This window comes from Cottoperca gobio, chromosome 3 (assembly GCF_900634415.1).
Source record: "Cottoperca gobio chromosome 3, fCotGob3.1, whole genome shotgun sequence".
Taxonomy (NCBI): domain Eukaryota; kingdom Metazoa; phylum Chordata; class Actinopteri; order Perciformes; family Bovichtidae; genus Cottoperca; species Cottoperca gobio.
Genome location: NC_041357.1, coordinates 6373734 through 6399743, shown reverse-complemented (window position 1 = coordinate 6399743; position 26010 = coordinate 6373734). Strand labels below are relative to the sequence as shown.

Genomic DNA, 26010 nt, shown 5'->3' with positions numbered 1-26010 from the left:
AATAACCTGATTTGGTGGGTGGGGAAACAATGAGTAATGTTTCCTTTACTGATGACTATCAAGGTGTTCAGCCTTGATGGTAATCATATTCCATGAAAGTCCACATATTCAGTAAACCTTTATCTGAGAAGGAAACCCTTCTAAGCATACAGTGTTATGTTATAAGCATACCATACTTATACATATAAGGCTAAAGTAAAATGTTTGGAGTCACACATCGATCTTACTCTGAAGAAATGTTTGCTGTGCAGCTACATTTCTTTGTTAGTTTTTATAAGATTTTGTCAAGATTTATTTTCCTTAAATCCTGGGCATGTTAGTCTTATCTTAGTCAAATAAAACCTTAACTATTTTAGTAGTTTACAGTTTTATTAAATGAAAACTATTGACATTTTAGTCTTTTTAAGACATCAGATTATATTAAACATTTGAATGATTGTGTGCTGCTGCTGTAGTTCTGATATGGCTCTCTATTTCATTTCCTCTTTTGTCAACAGAAATAAGAGAGATTTTGGTAAAGTTAACATTTTTTAACTACATTTTAGTCTTTTTTCGTCAACAATACTGCAAGTTGATAAAGTCACAGAGAGTGTTTAATGACGTCGCTGACGAACATATTTAGTCATAGTTTTTTGTTGACGACATGAACACTACAGCTAACTCCCTGCAGTGAGTCATCTGTATTTATCTGTGCATGTCTTCCTTCCATCATGCCCTCTGGGATCATGACCCATGTCATCACATATCTAGAAGCTGCCTTCACACCTCCAAGATTTCCAGCAAGGCTGAGGATCAGGTATTGGTCATTGTCTGCCTGCTCCTGCATTTCCACACATTCGCACTCTGCAGCTCAAACACAGTGTTTTACTGGTGTTGGCTGCGCAGCAGCTTCACTGGAGTTGTTAGTAGTTCAGGTACTTCCTCAAAAGCACTGTAGTTGTCAGAAGTTGTTGATGAAGTGAAGAGTCCTGCTTCTTCACATGAAATATAAATACTAATAGGTACTACATTGACCCTGAAAACTCTACAAATACTACAAAACTTAAATATTGGCACACGGCGGCGGAGCAGGTCATTTGCATGCTAAGTAGATTTGTAGTCCATCCACAGATCATTGATGAAAATCATTCAGTGTATCCAAAAGCTTGAGGTGTTTGTATTCTGCCAAAAAGTTGCAAATCACTGAGGGTAAATTATAGGGCTGTACCGAATAGTTCATAGCTAGGAAGCTTCATTCATAACAGTGACAATCGTATGCTGCGCAGCTTCTTCTTTTTCAAAAAACTGTTTGCTCAATCTATTCAGAAGAAAACATCCACACCCCTCCCAAACTGTTCCACTCTTCTTGCTCTTACATGCTCCTGAATTAAAGAAACACATTTCTCTATTCTGGCATCTTATTACTTTCCATAGCACCTCTTAACCATCACTGGGAATTGTGTGGTCCCCTTAATCTTTTAGCCTTCATGAGTCAGTTGTTGGGTTAAATGTGTAGAATCTGGTGACTTACAGCTGCCCTCCAGTCCCAGCACAACTTGGAGGCTTTTGCCCAGGGAACTAAGGAGAGTACCATTATATGCATGACAGCATTGTGGTTTTTTATATTTTATAGCACAGAACGACGATGTGCCGTTAACAAGTAATTTAGTCTCCTATTTGTTCGTAAAAGTATATTTTCTTCAAACATTTTCCCAATGAGCGTGATATAATGTCCCATTTGGTTTTCGAAATGTCTGAGGAGAAAGTGTCCTCGCTCAGGCGAGATGTTGGAGGTCCTGCAACATCAAATGTTAGGGAGTAAAGACTGCAGATGGCCAACCAAGTTCATTTGCACATTTGCACCAATGCCAGAAGCTTTTGGAACAGCAGGCGTCCCTGAACAAATGCTGCATCTCATTACAGTAACTAGATGAGATGATCGTGGTACAATGGTACACAGTTCTCACTGATTCCAAGAACTGTTAAAGTTGTGGGTTTTTTACAGTTACAATACCTCTTAAATGATGTTTGAAATTATGTTCATTATTCCTTGAGCATGACTTGCAAATAGATTTCTATAAAAAGGGATAACGAAGATCCCCTTTCAGAATACACGTAAAACTGCTGACAGCTGGTGTATTGCTGGAGCATCTTTCTACTGCTATTGTTATATACTGTATTCTGCATGGTGTTTAATAGTATGATAGTTTGAAATTGAAAAAACTGCTAAAAACACTTTTATGCTCTTGAAAGATAAAACAAGAACACAACCCAACTTCCCAAAAATAGAGTACAAGAAGCTAAATATACAGCAGCCTCCAGCGATGTACACACACAACAGCTAAAGCAGTGTCTATCTAAAAAGGCTCTGGCCAAGGCACCCAGACATCAAATATAAACATCATCCCAGATATTTATTTTCCAGCCACATCCCTATTTCCAGAGCCTGCGCCTTCCTTCCAGACAGGCTGGTATTTGTTGTGCTGTTGGGGGTGATATATATAGAGGAGACAGACAGAGAGGGATTCCAGTGGGCAGCAGTGTGGCTGCGCAAGGAGACGGTGAGGAGAGAAGGCCACTGTGTGTCCCTAACGCTGACCCACCCTGCTAATGACAGGGTGCCGTCCGGACCCAGCTAACCCCAAATTACTGCCTTCACCACCAGCTGTGACCGCTGCACTCTCAAAAGTAAAACGCCTTATCTTTGGGAGTTTTTTAGATTGAATCCAGAGGGGACCCACAGAACGCTCCTTGAGGGATCCCTTTGTAAAGTGTTCATGAACCTGTCAATACTTATCCGAATAATATTTGGTCTGTTAATATGAAACTCTAAAGGGCTACTTTTATAATGTTAATTCCGCTTGTTGCTCCTATAGATCTTCAAACGCAGAGATATCCCTAGTTATGAGAGTGGGATCTTAGCAGGATTTGGGACCACACATCTACACATCACATTTCATGAAGGTTAACCAAAGCTGCCTCTAGATGTTGTTTACCACAGCAAAATTATACAGTGTGTTTTTGTATAGATGGATGTTGTGCTCCAGAATGTTTAACAGAGTAGTGTGAGGGAGAAGGAGCTTCTATAGTACAGAAGCTTATGTGCACAGGTCTTTTAATTGTAGTTATTTTATTTTTTTGTGCTGAAAACAAACAAGCCCTTATTATATAGGGAATAGAGTCCGGCAGCCGGTAAACATCTCGCCTGAGCGAGGACACTTTCTCCTCAGACATTTAGAATATCTGACAACATTATGGAAAGGACCCTACAGAGAAATAAAGTGTTTTTCTTTACCTTAGACTTGATAGTTTCAATGTGAGAGCTGACCACTTCTTTTACAATCAAATTGATATAGCAAGGTAACAATACTGCTGTGGTACTGTAAGGGGCTTTGAATAAGTATACAACTAAATGGCTAAGATGTTAAAATGAGACCAGAGAAAAAGAAGACACTGACCTGCCGGTTCCTCTCATCCATGATCCGGGTGATCTGGATCTTCTTCCTCCCCATTGCCAAAACAACTTCCTCTAACAGCCGAAGAAGAATATCAGTGGGCTCCTGGTAGTTAAGACTTCCACAGACAATCCTTAACACATAGTTCCACTCTCTCTGTTAGTCCAGTATCACTTTGGCATGGCTTGCTGAAAAAGAGCGAGACAGAAACAACTTAATTCCAATCAAGTTATTCAGTCATCACAGTATGAACAGTGGCACAAACATTCAGCAAGTGCATTCAAACTCTTGCACAAATCATGTAGTGAAATTCACAAGACCATCACTTAACAAAAGCTAATTGATTCCTTGCACTAAAACAAATCGCAATATCAAGAAATCCAAGTGGACAGAACTTCTTTGCACTGTGGGAAAGACTTAGCAACAGAGGATATTGTCTTAATAGCTTAAGAAAGAGAAATGAATAAAGTACATCCATACAGCTGTTTCTATGTGTAAGCTTGTCTAGACTTGATGGATCACTCTTGCAATGAGTCTTCAGTTTTTATTCAATTGTGTCCCTTGAAGGATAAACAGCACTAGCTTCTCCAGGAGTGCATTAAGATCCTCTGACCAACCAGCAGGACTTGGTAGTCCAGCGACAAGGACTTTCTCTCACAGGTTTCCCACCCACAAACGCACAACCGACATGGGACTGAACATGAGCATTTCTGCCACAGCAGAGTGCAGGAGTGCTATTCCCTTTCGTTCTTCATCGTCTCTCCGAAAAGTCCTTTTGGCCTCAGGAGTCTTTTGCTTTGGATTTTAATCTGTGACCATTGGATTTACATAAAACACACCAAGAAGGATTGAAGAGTATACTGACTGAGCAAGACCACAAGAGTTAAATATTCATCACACACCTTGTCTAGCTGGCTCCAAACTGTCCTCCAAGTGCACCACTGCGAGTATTCAGCCCTGCAGTCTGAACCTGTGTGTGTTCTCCTGCTCTCTTCCTCCTCCAGGAGTTCTCCCACCTGCCTTACTGTGTCCCTCCTCTCCTCAGCCTCAGCGTTGGTTTCTTAGCCCTGCCTTCCCCCAGAGCTCCTTAGCTCTCCTCTAATCTCATCTGATCTGGGAGGAGGCAGAGAGTGAGGTGAAGCTAGGCTTTATCCTAACCCTCTCTGGATTACTGCAGCATGTGGATCCCAGAGCTGAGCCACCAACCCCCCCCCCCCCCCACACTGCAGACCCAGTTCACAGGGTTGGGAGATGGGAGAAATACATTTGTTATGCCCCACTGGAAATGTATTGGTGATTACTTTTTGATTTAAATGGCCGCTATGTTTGATAAAAGATAATATAATGGAGTGCCAGTCCTCTCAAATGCACCTTACTGCACACAAATGAAGAATACATCAGATCAAATAGAAAATCCCATGTTGATTGGAAATGCATTCAAAATCTAGTGGTTTGAGTGATTGTTTGAAAGCTTCCTCAGATGTCCTTAAATTTCATATTGTTTTTGTCCTCGAACATTTAAGAGCCATGTTGTATATAATGGCAAGTGGTTTGAAGGAGACTGCACGCTATCCTCTAACCCAGAGTGTCAAACTAATTTTAGTTCAGGGGCCACATACAGTAAAATTTGATCTCAAGTGGGCCGGACCAGTAAGATCAGAGCATAATAACCTATAAGTAATGACAACTCCAAATGTTTCCCTTCGTTTTAGTGCAAGAAAGTACAAATGAACTATCTTTTTTACAAAACATTATGAACAAACTTAAAATTCTTAAGAAAAGAAGGAGCAATTCCAACAATATTATGCCTCAGTTTATCATTTACACATGTGCATTACAACTTACAGATCACAGTGTGTCTACAAAGGCACAAATCATTTTGTCACAGGCATCTGGAACAGTATTTTACTTTATGATCAAAACAACAAATTTTTACACTTTGCAGTCATCCCGCGGGCCGGATTGGACCCTTTGGTGGGCCGGTTTTGGCCCCCGGGCCACATGTTTGACACCCCTGCTCTAACCCCTCAAGTTCACCACCAGATCCCAGCTGACCCTGCCAAGTCAGTTCAGGGTACACACTGTAACAAATGAAGACTCCTTGCATATTTGGGATTTAAAAGTCACAAGCTGTTTAACAATCTGAATGATTTGATTGCAAGACACAAATATTTTTTAAAAAGTGATTTTTTTCCTGTTTTTCCGTGATAAAAGAAACATTTCTTTCAGCATGTGTTCTTCAGAGAAGTCACTCTATACGTTTCGATAGCAAAATCCTTGAAAAGCAGAAGGCATTTTCTAGCACTTCTTCAACACACAAAGTGACGTAATATTTGAGTTATTGTGCCGTGCCTTGATCTTTTCTTCAAAACAATCAACCTGACTGCCAGGATTGAAAAACTGAAACTGGGACTGACATTACTGTTAAGTATTTAAAATGATGGCTAATACTGCTCATGCCACTACTTAAATGCACATTATGTCATTTTCGGCCACTCGGGGTCTCGCAATCAAAACAAAAACGAAACTGGAGTTTGGTGATGTCGTGAAGTAGCGTCGGATTACGGGAGTTGTTGCTCAGATTCTTTCTTTGATAACTTAAAATCCAGATGTTCGGGAGGTTTTTACCAGGGGCCAAATTATCTGCAGAGGTCCCCCCTCTCAAATTGACTAGCCATTTTCTTTCTTCAATTCAGCACATATGACAATAACCTATAGATGTGAAGATCTTCCAGTCTGACAATAATATATACTATTCTTTGTAATGTTGGTCAGAAGTAGAAGCTTGAATACAGAATGCATACAACACAAATACAATACAAATGTACCACCAGTTTATAGACAATGTTCTCTCTTTGACGATAAATCTCTGTCTCTGCAGAGTCTTGTGCAGCATCGATGGAGCCTGTTGTACATCTACAGCTCACACCCCGGACAAGTTGTCCTGATCAATAGATCAATAGAAACTCTATCTTGCTGACGTGAAAATCAATGCAACCCACGGGATGAGCCAACGGGCTGCAGCAACCAGCACTCACACAAACATCTACATGGCTGAGTTATATATTGTAATTTCATTACACTCAAAAGAAAAGTGACACCTAATCTAATACAATGAGCAGAACAGAGTAATAAACATTTTATGGTAATTCAGGACTAGTTAGTATACGTATATTTAAATGGATATGTAGCACTTTGGAATAAAGCCATTTAAAATTGAACTGAAGTGAAAAGCCTGAAACACAACCTACATACGAGTCACATGCTGCATGAATCTGTAAGATGTCTGTATGATTTCCTTTGATCATAGTGGGGTATATGTTTATATAGGTCCTCAGCTTGTAAAATAAAAAATATTTAAAATAATTATCAAACATCAATGAAACAGTTCTTTCTAATCTATACTTGCCTGACCTTCTCAACGTCTCTCTTTAACTTCAAATACCTCCGCCTCTCTGGATGTATCCTTAACAAGAAGTGTTAAGCCCCCCGAGCGAACCTCACAGCCAAACTCTCTTCTCTTTATCTCACCCGTGAAATCCAATTCCTGTGGATCTTTGGAAGCGTGACCATGCTTTGTGATGGTGTGAAACACACTTTTCCAAGGTTGGATGGTACAGGATTTCCCATCTGTTATGCTTATACAAAAGCAGAGTGCAGAGGTATTGTTGTTTTGGTAAATGGAGCATGAGTGTTTCCATCTAGCATTTTTCTACACATAAAGTTACTGAATGTTGTACATGACTGCATGATGAGCACAACATAAACATGTTTTCTTCTCTGTTAGCTAAAAACACTATTTCTGATTGGCTAATATAGCAATAAATAAATTCACTCATTTTTATCTCCACTCTAAGATAATTGATGTGCTTTTGATCACACACAACAGGCATGGTTATGGCAGGCTTAAAAGAACAGTTGGAAATCTTGGGAAATATGCTAATTTGCTTTCTTGTCGAGCGATAGATGAAATCAATACTATTCCCATATCTGTATGTTAAATATGAAGCAGGAGACGGTTAGCTTAGCTTAGCATAAAGACTGGAAACATGGGGAAACAGCTAGCTTGGCTCTGTACTGATCTTCTGATCAAACCCTCTGCAAGAAAGCGAATAAGCATATTTTCCATAATGCGTAACTATTTAAATTGTGTGACCGATCAATATATTGATCAGAAAATTGATAATTAACTGATATAATTGATATTGTTAATTGACAGGATCTCTTATAATTCCCACTGATACGCAAGGCACCTAACTCCATATTACTCAGTTTGTAGGAGTAGAAAACCATGACCTATGACTGTACAGGGTAGTTCTTAGGAAATATGAAGTGTACACAGTGGGAGTGGGCCACCACAGCGTGTAGTTTAGTGCCGTCGCCAGGAAGAGTGTTCTGTGTTCGAAACCTGCCGGCCAGCTGGGGCCTTTCGGGGTGCACGTTGTCTCCCTGTGCCTGCGTGGGTTTCCTCCCTTTTGAGACTTAGAAATGACCACATGGTCGAGTAATAGAAAAGTATTCATTACCACAGAATGATGACAGCAGGACTGGCAAAAAAACTGAGGAAAACTCCTCCATACTGCCGACTTCCTGTTCCTGTTTCATGACCTGTCTGTCTGACAGTGAAAGGATATGTTGAATTCCCCCTCCCAACCACCTCCTCCCACACACATCAGTATGAACATTTTTCTCAGTAAGTTGGACATAAATGTATTATCGAGACAAACTGCAAAAGCAGAATAAGCTTTGGTTCCTTCACAACAACCACTTAACTAAGAAGTCAAAAGTTATTTGATTTTTGATTTTTGTTCTTTAAACTAAACCAACCATCAGTGACGACAGAGATCATACAAACACTTCAGCAAATATGACTCAGTTCGTCTTAACCTAATATCCTTTTCTCTACTGACAACATTCAAAACAACCATGCCGCATTTATGTGATACGGGGGAATTGACGTTTTTGGATTGAAGTTGTAGATATTGATGATCGCTCCTAATTGGCTTTTTAACACTTCATCGTCATCCTTCACTAAGTGTTTAACTGTTACCTTTAAAACTCAGGCAATTATTCTTTAGATAATGGAGTTGGAATATCACACATATCCCCCATGTGTGTTTGCATGTGTGCACCCACACAGTACCATGTATTTCATCTTTCAGCATCCAATGTGAAAGAGTACATGGCAGTGCCCCTCTACCACTTGCCCATTGACCCCAATAAACTCAAATAAACGGGATCAACAATGGGTGTAAAAACAACAAATAAGCACTAATTACCCCCCCCCCCCACACACACACACACACACACACACACACACACACACACACACACACACACACACACACACACACACACACACACACACACACACACACACATTAAACGTCTTCTCATGTAAAGAATAAACAGAGAGCTTCTGAAGGTTAATCACCAGGTTGTTTTCAGTACAAAGCAGCACAGAGTAATTGGCAACCCTTTCATCCCTCCTCATTAAAGACCAAAGTTCATCTCTAATTGTGTTGACCCCACCATGACCTCTGCTCCAGTCACTCCAACTGGGAATCAATGAGGAGTCAAGCTGATACTACCCAGCATGCACCACTAGGTAACCCCCGAATCCTCTGCTACCTACCAGTAGAATAAAGTAAACACTGTCTCCGATATGTGCAAGAGTGAACATTATGGCTGCTTGATCACAATCAAAAATCATAATATGATTTAACATGAACATGATTGCTCAACCTTTTGTAGGCAACATTTTAAAGTGAAATGCATAAATCTGGTGAACTTTGAGAGCAAACTTAAGAGGCTAGATGTATAAAGAGCTTGTTACTCTTGTAAACAACTTTAAACACATTGGTTGTATAGTTATGAATGATGATGACACAGCAAACAAGTGGCCTGGATTTATGACACAAGACAAAATGAGAGTATAATTGGGAAACTGAATGCAGCACAATAATAGTTTGGTTTTATAAATCGTTGAAAGCCAAAAAATCGTAATTGAAAATAAAATGTGCTTAAAATCGCTATCCATACAGTTTATGTTAATCGCCCAGCCTTACTGAACATCATTTTGATTCGGTAGATTATAAAGCTGGGCCTGGTTGTCAGCGTGGAAACAGCCATAGTGTGATTCATGGCCATTTGCTGGAAGATGAAAGAATTTTGGTTTCATCACTGTTTGCAGAAGGGACTGATGAAACAGATTACATTACTTTATTCTCTTTTCTACCTTCCCTGCAGCTTCGCTCCTATACTTGCTCTCCTATACTTCTGTTGTTGCTCCATCTTGTCCTTCCTCAAGCATCTTATTTGCATTGTATCCATCAGCAGGGAGAGAGAAAGGCTCTCTTACTCAATGCATAACTAGGTGGACTGATAGAAGATTCTTCTCCCCCTCTCGTCCGGACATTCTTTGAAGTTCTCATAAGTGGAGTTTTTATAAAACTTCTTAGGGGAACTTATACATGGTAAACAGACAGGTTACATGGTGGACCCGCTCCCAGAGGGAGGTGGAGTGAGATCAGGCTTGTTTACTGGCTGAAGTGTTTAACACTTCCCTGTTGGTGTAGCACTCACTGTGCCGACCCTCCCCACATGCCCAGTTGTGAATATGAGTTTTCTTTGATGTAAGTAAAGCGAATGACAATTTATGTAAAAACATAATGCTGTTGCAGCAACTTAAAAGAACCAGCGATTAAATTAGCATTTTCTTATGCAAATGATGCTCTGGCTTGATACACAATCTTTGAAGTTAATAGACATGTCACAACCAGCAACGACAGCTGAAAAAGAGTCTCCTTGTATCTCTGCCAAATAACAAAACCTAAGATTCAGTAAAGTCAATCTTAAATTGTTCCACTTCACCATTTTCTATGGCTTAATAAGTATTTTATGGCAAGAAAGGAGCAAGCAAACCGAGTCCTGCTGTTGTCTGCTGCAGGGCACGACAGGAGCACGGACTGTGATTAATTCATCACCCACAGTCAGACAGGCTAGTCCCTGGTATCATGCAGCTTGAGTATCAACGCTGGCCTCTGCTGCTTTGCAGGTCAATGAGCTAATGAGTTTTTCACTGAAATGTAATAATTAAACTCATCTCTCTCCACCAGCGGCCCAGCCATTTAATGCCAGGCTGAAGGCCAGCGAGATTAGAAGTGTCATCTGCTATACCACCCGACTCTCCTGGTCAGTTAGCAAACTTAGATGCTGTGTTACTGTGTCAAGTATGAGTCACTATAAGGAGATGAGAGTATAGAAAAGGCTCTGCGAGTGTGTGTATACCAGGTCAGTTATCTGATAGTTAGGCCTACCCTTTTTTTTCGGGAAAGTCTGTTGAAGTCCGTCTCTCCGGTCATAATGTGCGCTTTGGCAATATTGAAGATATAACGGAATGTAACACGCCGCGAGATGTATCTTTGTACAGGCTACACCTGTAGCGCACATATTGCGTATGGTTGTGAGAGTCACAGGCAAAACAAGACGTGAGCTTTTGTATTGGGATTGTTTCTTCAGATTTTGGACCCAGCACAGCTCTGCGAAACTTCAACTTTTTCACTGAGTTTGTGTAATATTGTCACGACTCTGGCTTTGTGTTTCCTGTTTTATTTTGTAAAGTTCACTCCCCTTGTGTCATTTCTTGTTTTACTTCCTGTCTGTGTTTTTCCCTCCCCCTGTGATTGTTGATTTGATCCTCCTGTGTCCATCCACCCTGGCCTTGTGTCTTTGCCTTTCTTCCCCAGCTGTGTCTCGTTCCCTCGTTTAGTGTCTGTGTGTATATATCCCTGTCTGTCCCAGTGTTCTGGTTCTGTTCGTCATTCTTGTTACACTTATGTTGCCTTGTGTTACTCGTGCGTCCTTGTGCTTCCCGGTTTGTGTTTTTTCACTTAACTTGTTACCTTGTTTTTGTATTTGATTAGCTTTTAGAAATAAAGCTCTCTTTTTGTTTAACCTCATCGGGTGTTCTGCATCCACCTCTTCACCTAGTCGTAACAAATATGGGTAAGTTAACATCTACAGAGTACAGTAGGCTATGTAAAAGATAAAACATATATAGAAATATAGCCTAAAGTATAAGCAAAAGTAGTCATTCTTTCTATAGTCTACCTATAAATTGTTTTAATAATATTTAACTGGATTTCTCCTATTAGTCCGGGACATTGAAACCTTCCAGGACACGTGGACCGGCACCAATTTCTTTTTCTAACGGAAACCCTGGTAGCTACATTTATGTCAAAGCATGATGTCTTGACAATACAAAATGTATTCTTATAAAAAAAAACATGATAATAAAATAAATACATTTCATTCTCAACCAGCCCTATAGCTTCAGGGCTGCATTCACTGACACCCTATTCTCCAGCGTGCTGCACTGTTACTCACAATCTCCCCGTCTTGTAAAAACTCCAAGACAGCAGTCTACTCATTTAATTACTGGCCTGCTGTGATGTCATTTCGTTATTGTGTTGCTTTTATGACAGTGGCAGTGGGATAAGATTTTCCTGTCTCAACACAGAGACACTGATGTCATGCCTGGAACAAAGATGGAAACACAAGCTGCCCTGTAAAATATGGCTATGCTTCCGTACTCTCTGTTCCTTTCATAAAAACACTAATTGGTCTTCAGCTGAACTTTCAATACTGACACAATATGTCCATTTGTTTCATGTTTCAGCTGTGATACTGAGGTGAAGAGATCTCGCACTAAAGTAAAGTGACACTTTCCTGATTAAATGTCTAGTTTCCCAACTGTAATCATGCGGCATGTAAAGTATAATATTTATAACACAAACGAGGCAGCAGATTGGCTGGGCCAATAACATAAAATAGAAATCTAACCACAACTGCTCCCAAACAATTCCAACATGTCAAGGACCCTCCTAACACACTCACATCTAGGAACTCTACTTTAACTGGAGCACCAGCTTTGTAAAGCACATTCAGCATTTGCCGTTCCAGTATTCTTGACAAAGACATTCTCAGAAGCCTCACGGATTCTGAGAATGAACGGCATGTTTCCTTTCAGAAGTCAGAAGAGAAATAGATGTGAATATTATACCAGAAAGTAAAATGTCTGACCAGAACTGTTGCTCTTACACAACCCATTAGTAACCAACTTCATCTCAGTTAGATTAGTTACATGTGGCTTGCTTCTTTGCTATTGACCCGGTAGTGTTAATGGTTGATACATAACATGTGACAGTGGGGACAACATGGAATTAAGATTCATCAAATGTATATTTTATTATTAACATACTTTGGTATATATATGTATATATTTATTTATTTTTGCATCTTGCTGACCTGAAGCTTGATAGTATAGAGTTGTGAAGTGTGAGCTATTTCTGGATCCCTTGGTTCTGAATGTAAGTCCCATGTACACCACACCACATACAGTACATACTGCAGAGGAGTTTGCAGAGCCACATAGCTTCATCATAGAGAAGTATTTCTCGCTTTTGATCTACTAAATGATATAATTAATTCTTTAACATTTTGTTTGTTCCTGCTCTCATTGAAATACTGTGCTTTCAGCAAAGTGATATCATCCCTTTTAATGTTGTGAAACGATGGTAAGTAGATCTAAGGCCTCTATTCTGAGAGTCCTTCAGGCAATCTCCTAACGCTCCTATCCCCCACTCCTAAAAGCCCCCCACGCACACACGCACGCACGCACGCACGCACCATCTCTCTCTGAGATTACTGGGTAAACAGTGCATTGTTTTTCAAGTTGGGGTATGTGCAGGACAAGTAGAGTTCAGTTGGAGTCATTATAAGCATTCCACATGCATTCATTCTGTATCAATCTCACATCAGAGGAGTAATAGAAGTATCAAAGAATTGCTCCTTTCAAGTGGCACTTCAAGTGAGCGTGCCACTAAAGCATTTTATGTCCACATTTTAAGGGGAGTGAGAGTGAAATATATATATATATGAGATAAATGGCACAATCTCACAGCTTTGGCATATATTCTAAATAGCTGGGAAATGTAAAGTTCAGCCTTGAACTTGTAGTGTTCGATGCCCAGGATAACCATTCCTCCTAATCAATAGAAGGGTAAGAAGTGGGCACTTTAAATATGCAGACACACTCCCCTTGATGATGTGTTTTCCCCCACAGCTTATGTTCTTTGTAAAAAAGAAAACGACTAACTTTTAATGGTCTCTGGTCAAGCCTACAGTTGTTCAGTGTTTGAGTTAATGGAGCACATCTTAAATCAGCCTTAAGCTGCCTTCACAAGATTAAAAAAAAATGTCTTTGCTCACCGTGACGTAGGGAGCAGAGCATAGTGCGGACACTTGCAGAGGCAAAGCACAATACAGGTTCAAAAAGTTGCAACACGTACAGCTGTTATCTCATTTGTTGTGGTTTTGAAGGTCAGCGGCAACCACGGTCAAAGTTGAAATGATTTGCACTTTGAGTGCAGCGCTCAGTGGCAATTTTGAGCCGAGAGTAGTTGGGCGGCACAGCCAGTGCAGAGCGGTTTCACCGCTGATCGTATAAAGGCAGTTTCACTCTCATTATAGGTGAAGATGTCATTTGAAGTGCTTGTAAATGCAGTAGATGTTAACACAACTTGTTGCATAATAATACAACCTTATTATAATATTATTTTCCTTTCATTGATTAAATGTTTGAGATTTCAAAATTGCTTAGAATTTGTTAGCAGCTGGAATAGCTCGTCCATCCTGCAACCTGACTGCAGACTATTCTAGGGAGGAATTATGAGGCTGTGAGTAAATGTGCACATTTTCACTGAATTGCTGGCATGAGAAGAGATATTACATCTGGAATCAGATGGGTCACCTGGGATTACAGTGTATGATTGCTGTGAGATCACACTGGGTGCTTCTTCTGTGGGAAATGAACATTAGCCTGAACGACCAGGCTACAGCAAGGCAAGCTGACTTCCAATTCGTTGTCACCAAATTCATGAATTCTTACTGACCTAAACCTCCTATACCAATACTCACATTTCTGAAAAGAGCTACAACCACACATGACACAACCATTATCATGCACATATCATACTGAATGTATTTCTTTAGTCTTTAGTGTTGTCTTTAGTGTTTAAAATAACACTAACAGCAAACTAGAGGTATATGAAGCTGTATAACATTAATATTTAATGTCAAAGCAAAACCAGAATAAAAGGACATATTAATTGATATAATAATATATAATTGTATTTGTTCTCATAGTCATAAGCGCTCTAAGTTGAACATACTCTGTTTCTGTGGAAGTTGCTGGTATAACCTAGTCCTCAGCTCAGCAAGGAGAGAGCTGTTTCTGTACAGCCAGCATTAATGAAGTGTTGGCACCATTAAGAACAGCGTCAGGACCCTGAGCAGACCTAAACCACTCTCTGGTCTGGACCCTGTCTCTGCAAATCAACACTGAGTTTAATTAAGCCGAGCCACGCAGCCATTGACCCAACATTACTGTTTAAGTTGGCAGGGCAGAGGGAAACCTATTTACTGTGAGCAACAAAGACGGTTTTATATGACTGCAGGAAAGTGGATTGCAATGCTAATATTTGGAAATTGTTTTATTTGATTTCTGTATTTATTGAGTGTAATTTCTGAGCTCCTCTGCGGCATTTTTAGCATCAAACGTGCGGGTGTGTGGCCCAGTGGTCAGACGGCAGGCAGCCAGAGGTTTGGCTCGTTTGGAAGGACCAGCTCAGGCCTGATTACTGGGCCGTCCTCGCAGGAGGAGTTCTCAAGTCCGAAAGATTAGGAGCTCTTCCAGAAACCACAGTGAGAGGAGAGAACATCAACAAAAAGGTATTCTTCAACACAGTAAACATGATTGCAATCTTACTTCCTTGTAAAGATACACGTAAAGCACTATTTTATATTCCCCCCTCATCACTGTCTGCAAGTCATTTGAATCAGGAGAACCAGAGTTGCAAAATGCAGTTCTGAACATTTCAGTAAATATTCTGTGCTGGGCTCATTGTATTCCAATTACTGAAAATGTGGTTTTATAATATTAAAACCAAAATAGTTGTGATTATTAGTCATAGTCGTAACCAAGCCAAGAGAACATATATGGTCTAAGTATAGACAGAAGAGGAGGACCAATTAATAGAGCTGTTTTGGCGTAGAATGACAGACTCTTGGGTGCTTGTTTTTTACTTTTAAGTAAAATTGAAGAAGCTCTGAGAGATAAGTGTGAAGAACAATTCTGGTGAGTCATTTTTTAAGTCTGATCTAAATTGTCTCCACTTTTGTGTTAATGACAAAAGAACAGATGAAAAAAGGTATTGCCAGGCTAATCTTTCTAAATTTCTTAAAAAAAGATTTAATCTGTAAAATAGGTGGAAAAAAATACATTTGCAAGAATAATTTACTTTTTTTCCTTCTCGCTTTCCTCTCAGGGCTTCGGTAAAACATTTTTCAATTTAGATTGTAGTTGCAACTGAAATATTTAATTGGCAAAGAAAGAAAGTGATGCTCCAGTTCAGTTATTCTGGAGATCCAATGAGAGCAGCACTTGGACCATTGAGAAGAGACTGCTTTTCTCCTAAGGTGAGTGTGCACACAACTGTAGACCATCTGTAATGAATGAAACCATATTTCTGGATGTTATTGGTGAAAATACAAGAATAATCTTTCCAAAATCGATATGATGTCAGTGTAATCAAATCAAATAAAAGAGGGATATTCAATGTGTGTCATAAAAAGTTGCAGACTTGAGTGCAGGAGACTGAACTAATATGAGCCTGTGCTATTCCATAATCACATCAGTCTGGATGTTAGCATTAGCACAGACAGGTACACACAACAAGCCTCCACAGCAAAAAGAGTCATCAAAACCACTTAACTTCTCTACTGTGTGTGATACAGCATGTCATTGGTTTAGCCAGGCATTGCCACAGCTAATCAAAGTGGATAAGAAATACATTCGTCCACACAGAAGCAGCCTGCATTAGCTTGGGCTCGCTAAAGCCGGCCATGTAATTGACTAGAAAAAAACGAATTCAGTCAGTTGGTCACGGAGGTCTCGAAATAGCCTCTCAATAAAATAAAAAACACACACACACACACACACACACACACACACACACACACACACACACACACACACACACACACACACACACACACACACACACACACACACACACACACACACACACACACAGTGCAGCTTCTATTTCTTCAGCGTGTGGTGCAAAAAGAGAAGCCTGTCCTTCAGAAGTGTTGCTATTTTTGTTTACCACAAGGCCCCAAATATTCTATCATTAGGGAAACTAGGAGGGAAAGGAAATATCACTGGGGAAGACATGCACTCCATACAGCCGCACGAAGGAACCTAACTACCAGGGGGGGCAAGTTACTAAAGACTGTCATGTTACTGGTAACACCTTTTAAAAGTGCCACAAAAGTGATATTTTGTCCCTTGTAAGAAATCATCAGCTCTTTCTACTCTATCGCTAAATGATTCCACAGCCTATATCCAGTCCATCAAGGTTTTTACATTTACAGTAATTAAGACCCAAGATTTGGTGTACCTTTCATGGGAACAATCTCAAAATCAGCCACGACGGCCGGATCGATCATGCGCCGCCCTGGGTTGTAGCTGAAACAATATGAAAGTGCTTGAAGATGCATTACTAGTGATGGCAGCTATGTTGACTTCAAGAATAAAATGCAGCTTTTATTGTCTTTAAAGTATTTTTAAACGTTAATGTTACCTCCTTTAAAATACAGTATCTTTTATGTCTTGTATTTTAGACATAAGCTGGTATGTATTTTAACTTTTGCAATGGCCAATTTACAGGCATCAACACAATCTTTAACAGCAGATGTAAAGAAGAAGCTTCCATCCGACAAAACCAATAAACCACTAATTACCCAACCTGTAGCCACAATGCTAAAAGACTAAACTGACTAAAGCTCACCAGCAACAACACGGTATGCGCCAAATCTATATACTCATGCACTCGCATTGCTCTAGCATGAAGACCAAGTGCTTTTGATTACATGGGCAGGGATCCCAGAAACGTTTCCAGCCAGATTAGGACACAGCAAGATGTTGATTGTTATTCACATGAAACAATGTCAAACATCCAACCAACCACTGTAGGGTATGGTACCAGTTTTGGAGGGTGTGCTGTTTCATTTTGGCAGACAGAATAAAAACTCTATTAATGCATGTTTTAAAAATGTTCTACTATTTTATCCACATGCTCACATTTAAAGTTAAAGGCATTTTTAAACTTCAGAACACAAGATGTTCTGGGTTTTACTTACTTACTCCAGGATTACTGAATTATCTGGAATAGCTAAAAAGAACTATCCAGATAATTAGATTAACAGGCATCAGCATACAGGACATTATCTATCAGTAACAGAAATGACAATAGGTGTTTGTTTTGAAACTGCAATAACACTTTTTTTGTTCACTTTGGGGCAGAAGAAACAAGATATAAACATTAACATAATACCACCTTTTTAAATTGATATGGCTAATGTGTTGGCAAGCAGTTGACTATTTACACATATTGCATAATTAACATTCATTTGAAGTCCTGATTCAGTCCAGATGATGAATGTAAGTCAAATACTCTTATAAATCGTATTTACGTATATTCTAAAACAAAAAAAAGTTATGTGATTTGGCAGAATTTTGAAAATTGGATAGTCTTTGCACCGAGCAAACGTCTTTTAGATGGAAGGACATTTTTAGGGTTCAATATCTTCAGACGCATAACTCCTCAAGCCATTAAATTTGGTCGGGTCATTTTCATTACTGGTAGTTGAAAATTACTTTTGTTTAAATGGGTGGTTTTGGGGCAGTCCACCAAAGCACACACATACGGACATTTAATTATTTCCTGTGCAATTGACTCATTGTAGAAACTCACTATCCTTAATGCCATGATAACTGAACTAAACTCTTATTAAAGAAGAGAAACATCAACACATAACATCGCACTGCAACAAACAAAAGTATATCTGCTACAGACTAGACAGTGTCCAGGATATCTAAGCCTGCACAGAGATAACTGACTGGAGATGGGAGAGTTCTTTTATCCCATATGCTCCCTGTGGTCTCAGCAGTCTGACAGGGTGACAGTGTAACCATGACCTGATTACCTGTCCCCTGAAGCCTGTAATCACTAAAGCCAGCAGACAGGCACTGACAGTCCGCTGACAGGGAGGATAATTGAAGGTGATGCTACACGCCCCAACCCCACTAATGAAATATGAAAACAAAGAGCAGGGACATGGCAGCAAGGCACCAAAGAGGCCTGAACTCCAGAGCAGGACATTTTCTGTCTGTTCACCAGCCTCTTTTCACTTTACCTACACGTCAGACTTTCAAAATATGTGGAGTGCTTATGTGTGGATTAGACTCCCTTACAAGCTGATACAATATCTGTTTTAGTAACTGGTCTTTTTTCCCATTACTCATGTTCATCAAACCAAAAGGGTTGTAAAATGAGTTTAATCATAAAATGCTGACGCTCCGCAGATTGTCTCTCCCGGTTTCACAGTAACATTCTCAAAGTTATTTAAAACTTGGATTTGGGTTTACTGGCTAACTGTGACATACAACAGCAAACTTAAAACATTATTATGTTTAACAACATCTTGTGAAAATAATACTACATTTTTAATAGAAAAAACAAGTTGGAGGACATTTCCCAACCTGCTGAAATCTGTCCTGACTGAACTAAAGAGTTGTGAGGCTCAGAGGTAGAGGAATTCAAGGAAGAAAGGACAGGAAGTGGTTATGGTGAATAAATAAAGCCATTCGTTCCAAAACTAGAATGATTCCCCCAGGCCCTGCCAGGTTAGGTGAGCAAGTTAGATCTTTACGCTGCCTTTAAGTACAGGTCTGTGACAGAGAGAGATGCTCTGTGGAAGCTGGGGTTAATCCATGAATGTATTTAATTATACTGGAGAATAACATTCAGAAATGCTAAAACTATATTTGCCTTGAGGCACAAAATGTTTGGGAACCTCTGCTCACCCAACCGTCGGTTGCTGGCCCCAACGCTTATCACTTATCTTAATGAGTTGTTTCAATGAGCCGTCTGCTGTATGAACGCACATTTGTAAAGCAACAACAGGCACTGACAAAGCCAAATAAAAAAAGATCAGTGCCGACAATGTGTGTGTTGATATGCTCCAAAAGCCTCCAAACATCATTGAAATGGGCCAATTTGGAGCAAACGTGAGACATTTAGGAATGTACACACAGACTTAAAAAATCCTGTGAAGAAATGAAAAAGCATTTTTCACCTGAAAAGATTTCTCTCCAGTAAGCCATGCTTTGTCATCGTTTCCCATTTTTGTGCTGTCGCATCACAAATGTAACATTCATGTTTTTACAATGTTGAACCATACATACTTCATTTGAAGAACTCAACAACTGTTCCAAATGGTGCAGGCACATTAGGGCATACTGTAGGTTTGCATATGTTCAGTGTCTTAAAGCAATACTCACATATGCACTTTGAAAGCTTTATTGGTCCTTCTGTCAATACTGGTCACAAAGAGATCCCTTCTTTAAGGGCTGAAGAATGTTAGCTTCAGTTGAAATTAACAATGTATTTTTAAACAAAATGAATGCTGTGAATTTTGTCACTTTTACACTGAAATCGCTTTTGGAAGGAATCTCAGTAAGGACACGAGGAATAATTATAGTTCCCAATGACCCTTTCAATGTACATATGGACACGTACATATTGTAATAGGATAGACTGGACACAAATGTGGAGCTGTCCTTTAAACCACTTTACTATAGCCAAAGTGTTCTCACTGCCATTTTAAAACAAAATGACATCTGCTCTGACCAAACAACTGGCAGGTCCTTTAGGTCCTTGAGGGGACACACACAGGATGGTTGGTATGTTTCAGGTACTATACGGACTTTTAGACACATACTGCAGAACTTTGTGTTCAGCTGTGTGAAGTTGGTCCAACAGGTAAGACTACTACCTTCATGTATGTATGTCTATAGAGGCACTGTAATAGTGCAATAACATGCCTGTACTGGACTTCCAATATGACTGGGCTGCTGAATTGTATTGAACTTTTTTGATATTAGCGTTTGGTGCTCCAATAGCAGCCCTACTGTTTCCCTCTTTGAAATTATAATACAAACACCACACTTATTTTGTGACACAGCAGGTTCCGTTACATTAAGAGACAGGATGCCCAGATCCCAACAAACAGCGAGTGGTTTGCACAGCGTTGCAAAGTGAATTAAAGTTGTATGAAGCTCTCCATCCAGTCTTATCACTACATGTACAGTAGACGTACTGTACTCACATGCTATGACACTTTAAACCACAAAATGTAAACAAAAACAAATTACCGCCATTAAGCAGTTACTAACAGTAACGCTACATCCAGTTACTGTCATTACTGTAGGTTGTTTGGGAAACAATGTAACGGACCAAGTTACTGTGTGTTAACAAGAATGTCGGAACATTATAATAGTGTAGCGACTCCCCTCCCACTCTCTCCAGCAGAGAAGACAGACAGTAAACAGACTTCCTCACACATAAAGGCAGATGACTTACCCCTCTGCATCCTTCTGTAAATAGTATTATTTTTATTTTTTTAAATCAAAGTGACTCCGGCAGACACACACAGACAGATCCTCGTCCGCTATATTTAGGAAACTGACAAACTCAGAGTAGCGCGAGCTTTAGCTCCTCCCACCAGAGTGTGCGTGCAGCTACGTCAGCGCGCGCGCATGTTTGGATCATCCTACACTACACACGGTTTGTGTGCAACGTGTATTCATGCACGTGTATTTGTATTATAGTGTGTAAGTAATTGTGTGCACGTGTTTCAGTCAGTGTGTAAATATTACTTTATCAGTCGGCCCTATGTTTTGAATTTGCCTGGGGGAATAGCTAAAGTCAGAGTGTTTTTAAACATAATTTAAGTAATTGGGATGTAAGAAACATAACACAAAGTGTTTCTGTTATGTTTATGAAATAAGTGATGTAATTTATAACATGTGCATTGTAGTGGAAATCACACTCACAAAAACTAAATTACAGTGCACAAATTGGTAATGATATAATAATACATTTTCTTTTTAAATTCTCATTTGATGAATATTGGAAACACATGTTGAAACCTGCTCTGTTGCTGGCTCTCTCCCTCCTCATGACAACTCTTAAATTAACATACACTTCTAAAATCTTATTATGATATAGTTAGGACTCTTGCAAATAAAATAAAGAACATCCTTATAAAGAAGAGGAATAATATATCTTCATAAGTTTGATCACTTGATCGCTGCTGCTGCTGCTGCTTGACAGAAGATGTGCTCTGTTGGACGCACACTGTACCCCCATGTGTATGCTAGAAAGCACAGGACGTGCTTTTCACAGTACAATATTGCTCAAATCAACTGCATGCATGGTGTTTTAAATAAAGGCCTCAGTGTCATGTCCCCCACAGAGGACAAACAATAATTACCGGGTTTTAGGATTGACACTATAACTCTGGGATGTGATCACACAAAACTTGTGATTAAACTGTTGATACCAGACTTAACAGCAAATGTAATAACTGATCCATTGATATTTTATTTAGCCCTGGCCTGAAGGAAGAGGAAAAAAACTTGTGACTGAACGGCAACAGATTCAAGTTTCTAAGCAGCTGAGAAGATGTGCTTGGAGCACTGAATGCAGTGTCACTCTCTTTCCTCAACAACACTGCAGATGACGTGTTGAGTTAGTCACAACCAGCATCACTGTTTGATTTTCAAAGGTTGTCTTAAAAATATAAATATGTTTTTAAATTATGCTTAAAAATGGGAAGCACATTCCCACATTTTGTTTATATGGGAATACAATGTTGAGAGCATGAAGGTGATTGGCTGGACGGAGAATAGAAGACAAGACCAGAGAGCAATACGCACTATACGGTTTTCACAATAAATTCAGACATTTGTTATTTTAAAAACAAACATTAAATCTCACAAAAACAAGTGGACATTTTTTCTTATTTCCTCTTTTACCGCTGCAATATTTAACCTTTTTCAAATACAACCATCTTGTATAACACACAGCCTGGGCAAGTTTTGAGCAAATGCTTAAAAAGTGCCGTTGTTTTATAGATTGTTGTTTACTATATAGAGATGTCAAATGTTTTTCAGTGATGATAGTATCTGCCATTTATCCACTCCCGAAAATGTAAGATATTGGGTGAAATGCTTATTTTGGCAAGGAAACTTCAATGAAAGAAACACAGAGAGGGTTTTCCTCTCTATTGTTTCACTTGTGAATCACACGGTATTGCAATTAACTATTGCAATTGGTGTCTGATATGTACTTCCAATAAATGTAACATTAACAATCCCACTCAATGGTAAAGTCATGGTGTTCTTCAGCACAAGGCTTATTCTCAATTCCCTTAACCTTGAATGGGGAACTTCCCCCCCTCTGGAGTCAGATAATGTTTGGTAAGATTCCATATTTGATTATCACCAACATTTATTACCACCATCTCCACAGCTTCAGTATCTGCTGTGCAATTCTTGTATTCAGTGGTAGTGAATAAGCCTTATAGTAACACATTCCACCCATAATAATACATGGATGAAAATGAAAAGAAATCTATTGTTTTTTAAAATGTAAATCACACTGGAACTTGTAATTTTAACTAAATTACCAACATCATACATTAATTTTATAATTACTAAATCAACCGTTCACTTTGTCCTTTTAGCAACAGGCTACTTTTAGAATGCCATGTGTAAAATAAAGCATGCCGTTCAAGCTTTCATCTGTGCACAGGGAGGACACAACACAATGAAAGTAATAAACACATGCCACATTACACAAAGAATGGATCTTTGTAAAATAGTGATTGTGTTTTGAAACTATACCCTTCAAATAATCACATTTCAATTGCGCCATAAGGAGGAAAAACAATCTCTGGTGCCATCATGTGTCCTTGATTCAGATGACAGCTGAGGCTGGTTAAAAACAACTGGAGACTAACTGAGGTGGATTAAACCACCAATCAACACTCATTTTTTGTAATAAATCACATATTGACACTCAGTACTGTGTGTGTTTGACTTGGTGTGGTAGCAGAGTGAAACCAGGCCTTCCTCAGCAGCAACTCCCTGCTCATTTTTGATCCTGGACTACTGCAATTATGGATAAACAGGACATTTTTTCATATAAACCAGTTTTGTTTGAGTTGAATGTGTATGTTTTCCAATGCAGAGAACATCCTGTCTGGCATCAAGGATTGCATATATTAACTGTGAATTGGTATTGGAACATTAGAAATAATATGAGACTATGTTTCTGTTACAGTTGATGCTGTGGGGTATGCAGATCAATCTGGCATTTACTAAATCTTCCCAGCAGCACAGATCCTAAACCTAAAAAATGCTGCCTTGAATTTAGAACTATTACAATTTGATTTGTCTTCAAAGACAAATGAAAGTGGTAAACTAATCAGTTCTATAATACACACACGAAAGACACAACTCTGCTGGTTCCAGAGTTCTGTCAACATATTTTATAGTCCATAATGTTACATTTTAATTTTAAATGATTAGTTTCAATCTGCTCTGGTTCCTCTTAAATGTCACATCGAATGGCAAGCCCGTTGAGCTTTTTAATCAGTAGTGGTTACAGCAATTGTAGATATAAACCGTTTATTTTTGACGAATTGGAATTGCACCTATTCAACTTTTACCATTGACATTATGGACATGTGAACTTGGAATTATAACATGTCAAAATTCAATTCAAACTCAATCACAGAAATCTATCATTCAATTTTGACGTGTTATAATACCAAGTTCACATGTCCATAATGTATTCGTTACAAATTGCAATCTGTCTGTCTGTCTGTCTGTACTTCTGAATCTGAAATCAAATTGTGACCAGTCAAAATTATATTATTGATGTCTGCTTGGAATTGTAACATAAAAATGTAATTATAGAAGTAATTATAGAAGTATAAAATTCCATTCCAGATATCTGAAATTCAATTGTAACTAGTGAACATTATATACGTACTAGCAACAATTATTTTTGGGATATCGACAATTACCTATTATAACTAGTCAGAGTTACATTTTTGATTTTAAAGAAAGAATTTCCAGCAGTCAAAATGAAAGTCATTGCAGATATCTTCAATGACCTATGTACATTTATACAATTGTTGGTATCAGTGTTAATCTTTCTTGTGAAAAAGGGATTTCTGATATTTATGATTGCATTAAAGATAATTAATTTAGTCAAAACTGTAAATTTAGTTTTGACTAATTCTAAATGACATTTCTACAGGTAAGAATTTATTTGTAACCTGTAAATTGTTTTTGAAGACATCTTCCTTTAGCAATATAACTAGTCAAAATGACATTTCCACCAGTGAGAACTAAATCACAAATAGTCAGCCCTACTGATTTAATGTAAAAAGGGCCAGTCATACACATCAGTGATGGTGTATTTATATCCTAAGAGTACTTGGGAACCAGCCTGTCGGTGAAGCTGCTGGTGCCCTTTCACTACTACTCCATAGAGTGTACTGACATACTGTATCACGGTATGGTATACCAACTGTTCAGTGGCAAAGAAAAACAGCCCTCCAGAGAGACATAAACACAGCCCAGAAAATAATGGGACTTCCCCTGGCAGCAGAGCCAGCAGCTCCCCCCCCATCACCATCTCTTCTCTCTGCTGCAGTGTTAAAGAACCGCACTCACAGGCACAAAAACTGCTTTTACCCCAGAGCCATCAATGAACTGAACTCTAACATACACAACAACATGACATAACATAAAACAACATGTATTAAATCACAACGCCCCACACTACAGGACTAAAGCTGAAATAGTTGTAAATAAGGGAATGTGCAATAACTGTACGTGCAATATTTTTGATTAAGTGCAATAGTAACCTGATATGTCACTCATTGTTTTATTAATATGCCACTTTTACAACTACTTTTAATCTTTCTATTTAATTACTATGCAATGTGAGCGTGCGTGCATGTGTGGAGTGTTAAATGAACCGTTTCAAGAGCTGCCACAGCAAACTTGTGTGCAATGACAACAAAGGCATTCTACTTTTATTCTATTCATTTTATTTTGTATTCACTCATGTCTGTTTGTGGACAATTTTGTGCCTTCAACCTGACACCCATAGGAGGCCAGTGTTGGTCTGTAGTGGCAGGAAACAACACAACTAACATATTTAACATATTTGGCCCTTTACAATCATTTTCATGCTAAACCTTCTTAGATTTGACTCCCTTTTGTCACTCAGGTTATGATGACTCTTTCAAACAGCAGGTATTCATTTTAAAGCCATCTTTTTTTAGTTACTGTTATATAATTGGTGGTAAACAGTCTTAATGGAACAGGTTCACTGTGTTGTAGCTAAAGGTTTGTGTGTTTGCATTGGCTGAACTGAACTTCATGCCTGTTTTTAATCAATTTATTCAATACATATACAATAACATAAGGCTATTTTATTTATTTATTTATTTAGTTATTTTTCAACCTTCTTAAGTTGGATTGCTATGCAACAAGAAGCAGGCTTGAGTGTGAAGTGCTCAT

The 26010-nt window shown here is 39.0% G+C and overlaps 1 protein-coding gene and 1 long non-coding RNA gene across 4 annotated transcripts in view; one reads left to right on the top strand and one right to left on the bottom strand.

The window, feature by feature from the left end:
• The window catches only part of LOC115006353 (myocyte-specific enhancer factor 2A-like), a 40695-nt gene extending 19608 nt beyond the window's left edge, over positions 1–21087 (bottom strand). For 2 of the 3 annotated variants that reach the window (XM_029428552.1, XM_029428554.1), the window contains exons 1-2: positions 20987–21087; positions 3438–3622 (exon numbers count right to left, since the gene is read on the bottom strand). In XM_029428552.1, the coding sequence (XP_029284412.1) occupies positions 3438–3491 (54 nt within the window). In that variant the 5' untranslated portion in view covers positions 3492–3622; positions 20987–21087. Of the gene's footprint in view, positions 1–3437; positions 3623–4336; positions 4449–20986 lie in introns of those variants that run through there. The other variant, XM_029428553.1, reaches the window with a different exon arrangement.
• On the top strand, positions 11263–23359 carry LOC115006355 (uncharacterized). The gene is made up of 4 exons (XR_003832052.1): positions 11263–11441; positions 15048–15227; positions 15824–15974; positions 22017–23359. It is a non-coding gene; the product is annotated as an uncharacterized LOC115006355 (long non-coding RNA).
• Positions 23360–26010: the final 2651 nt, after the last annotated feature.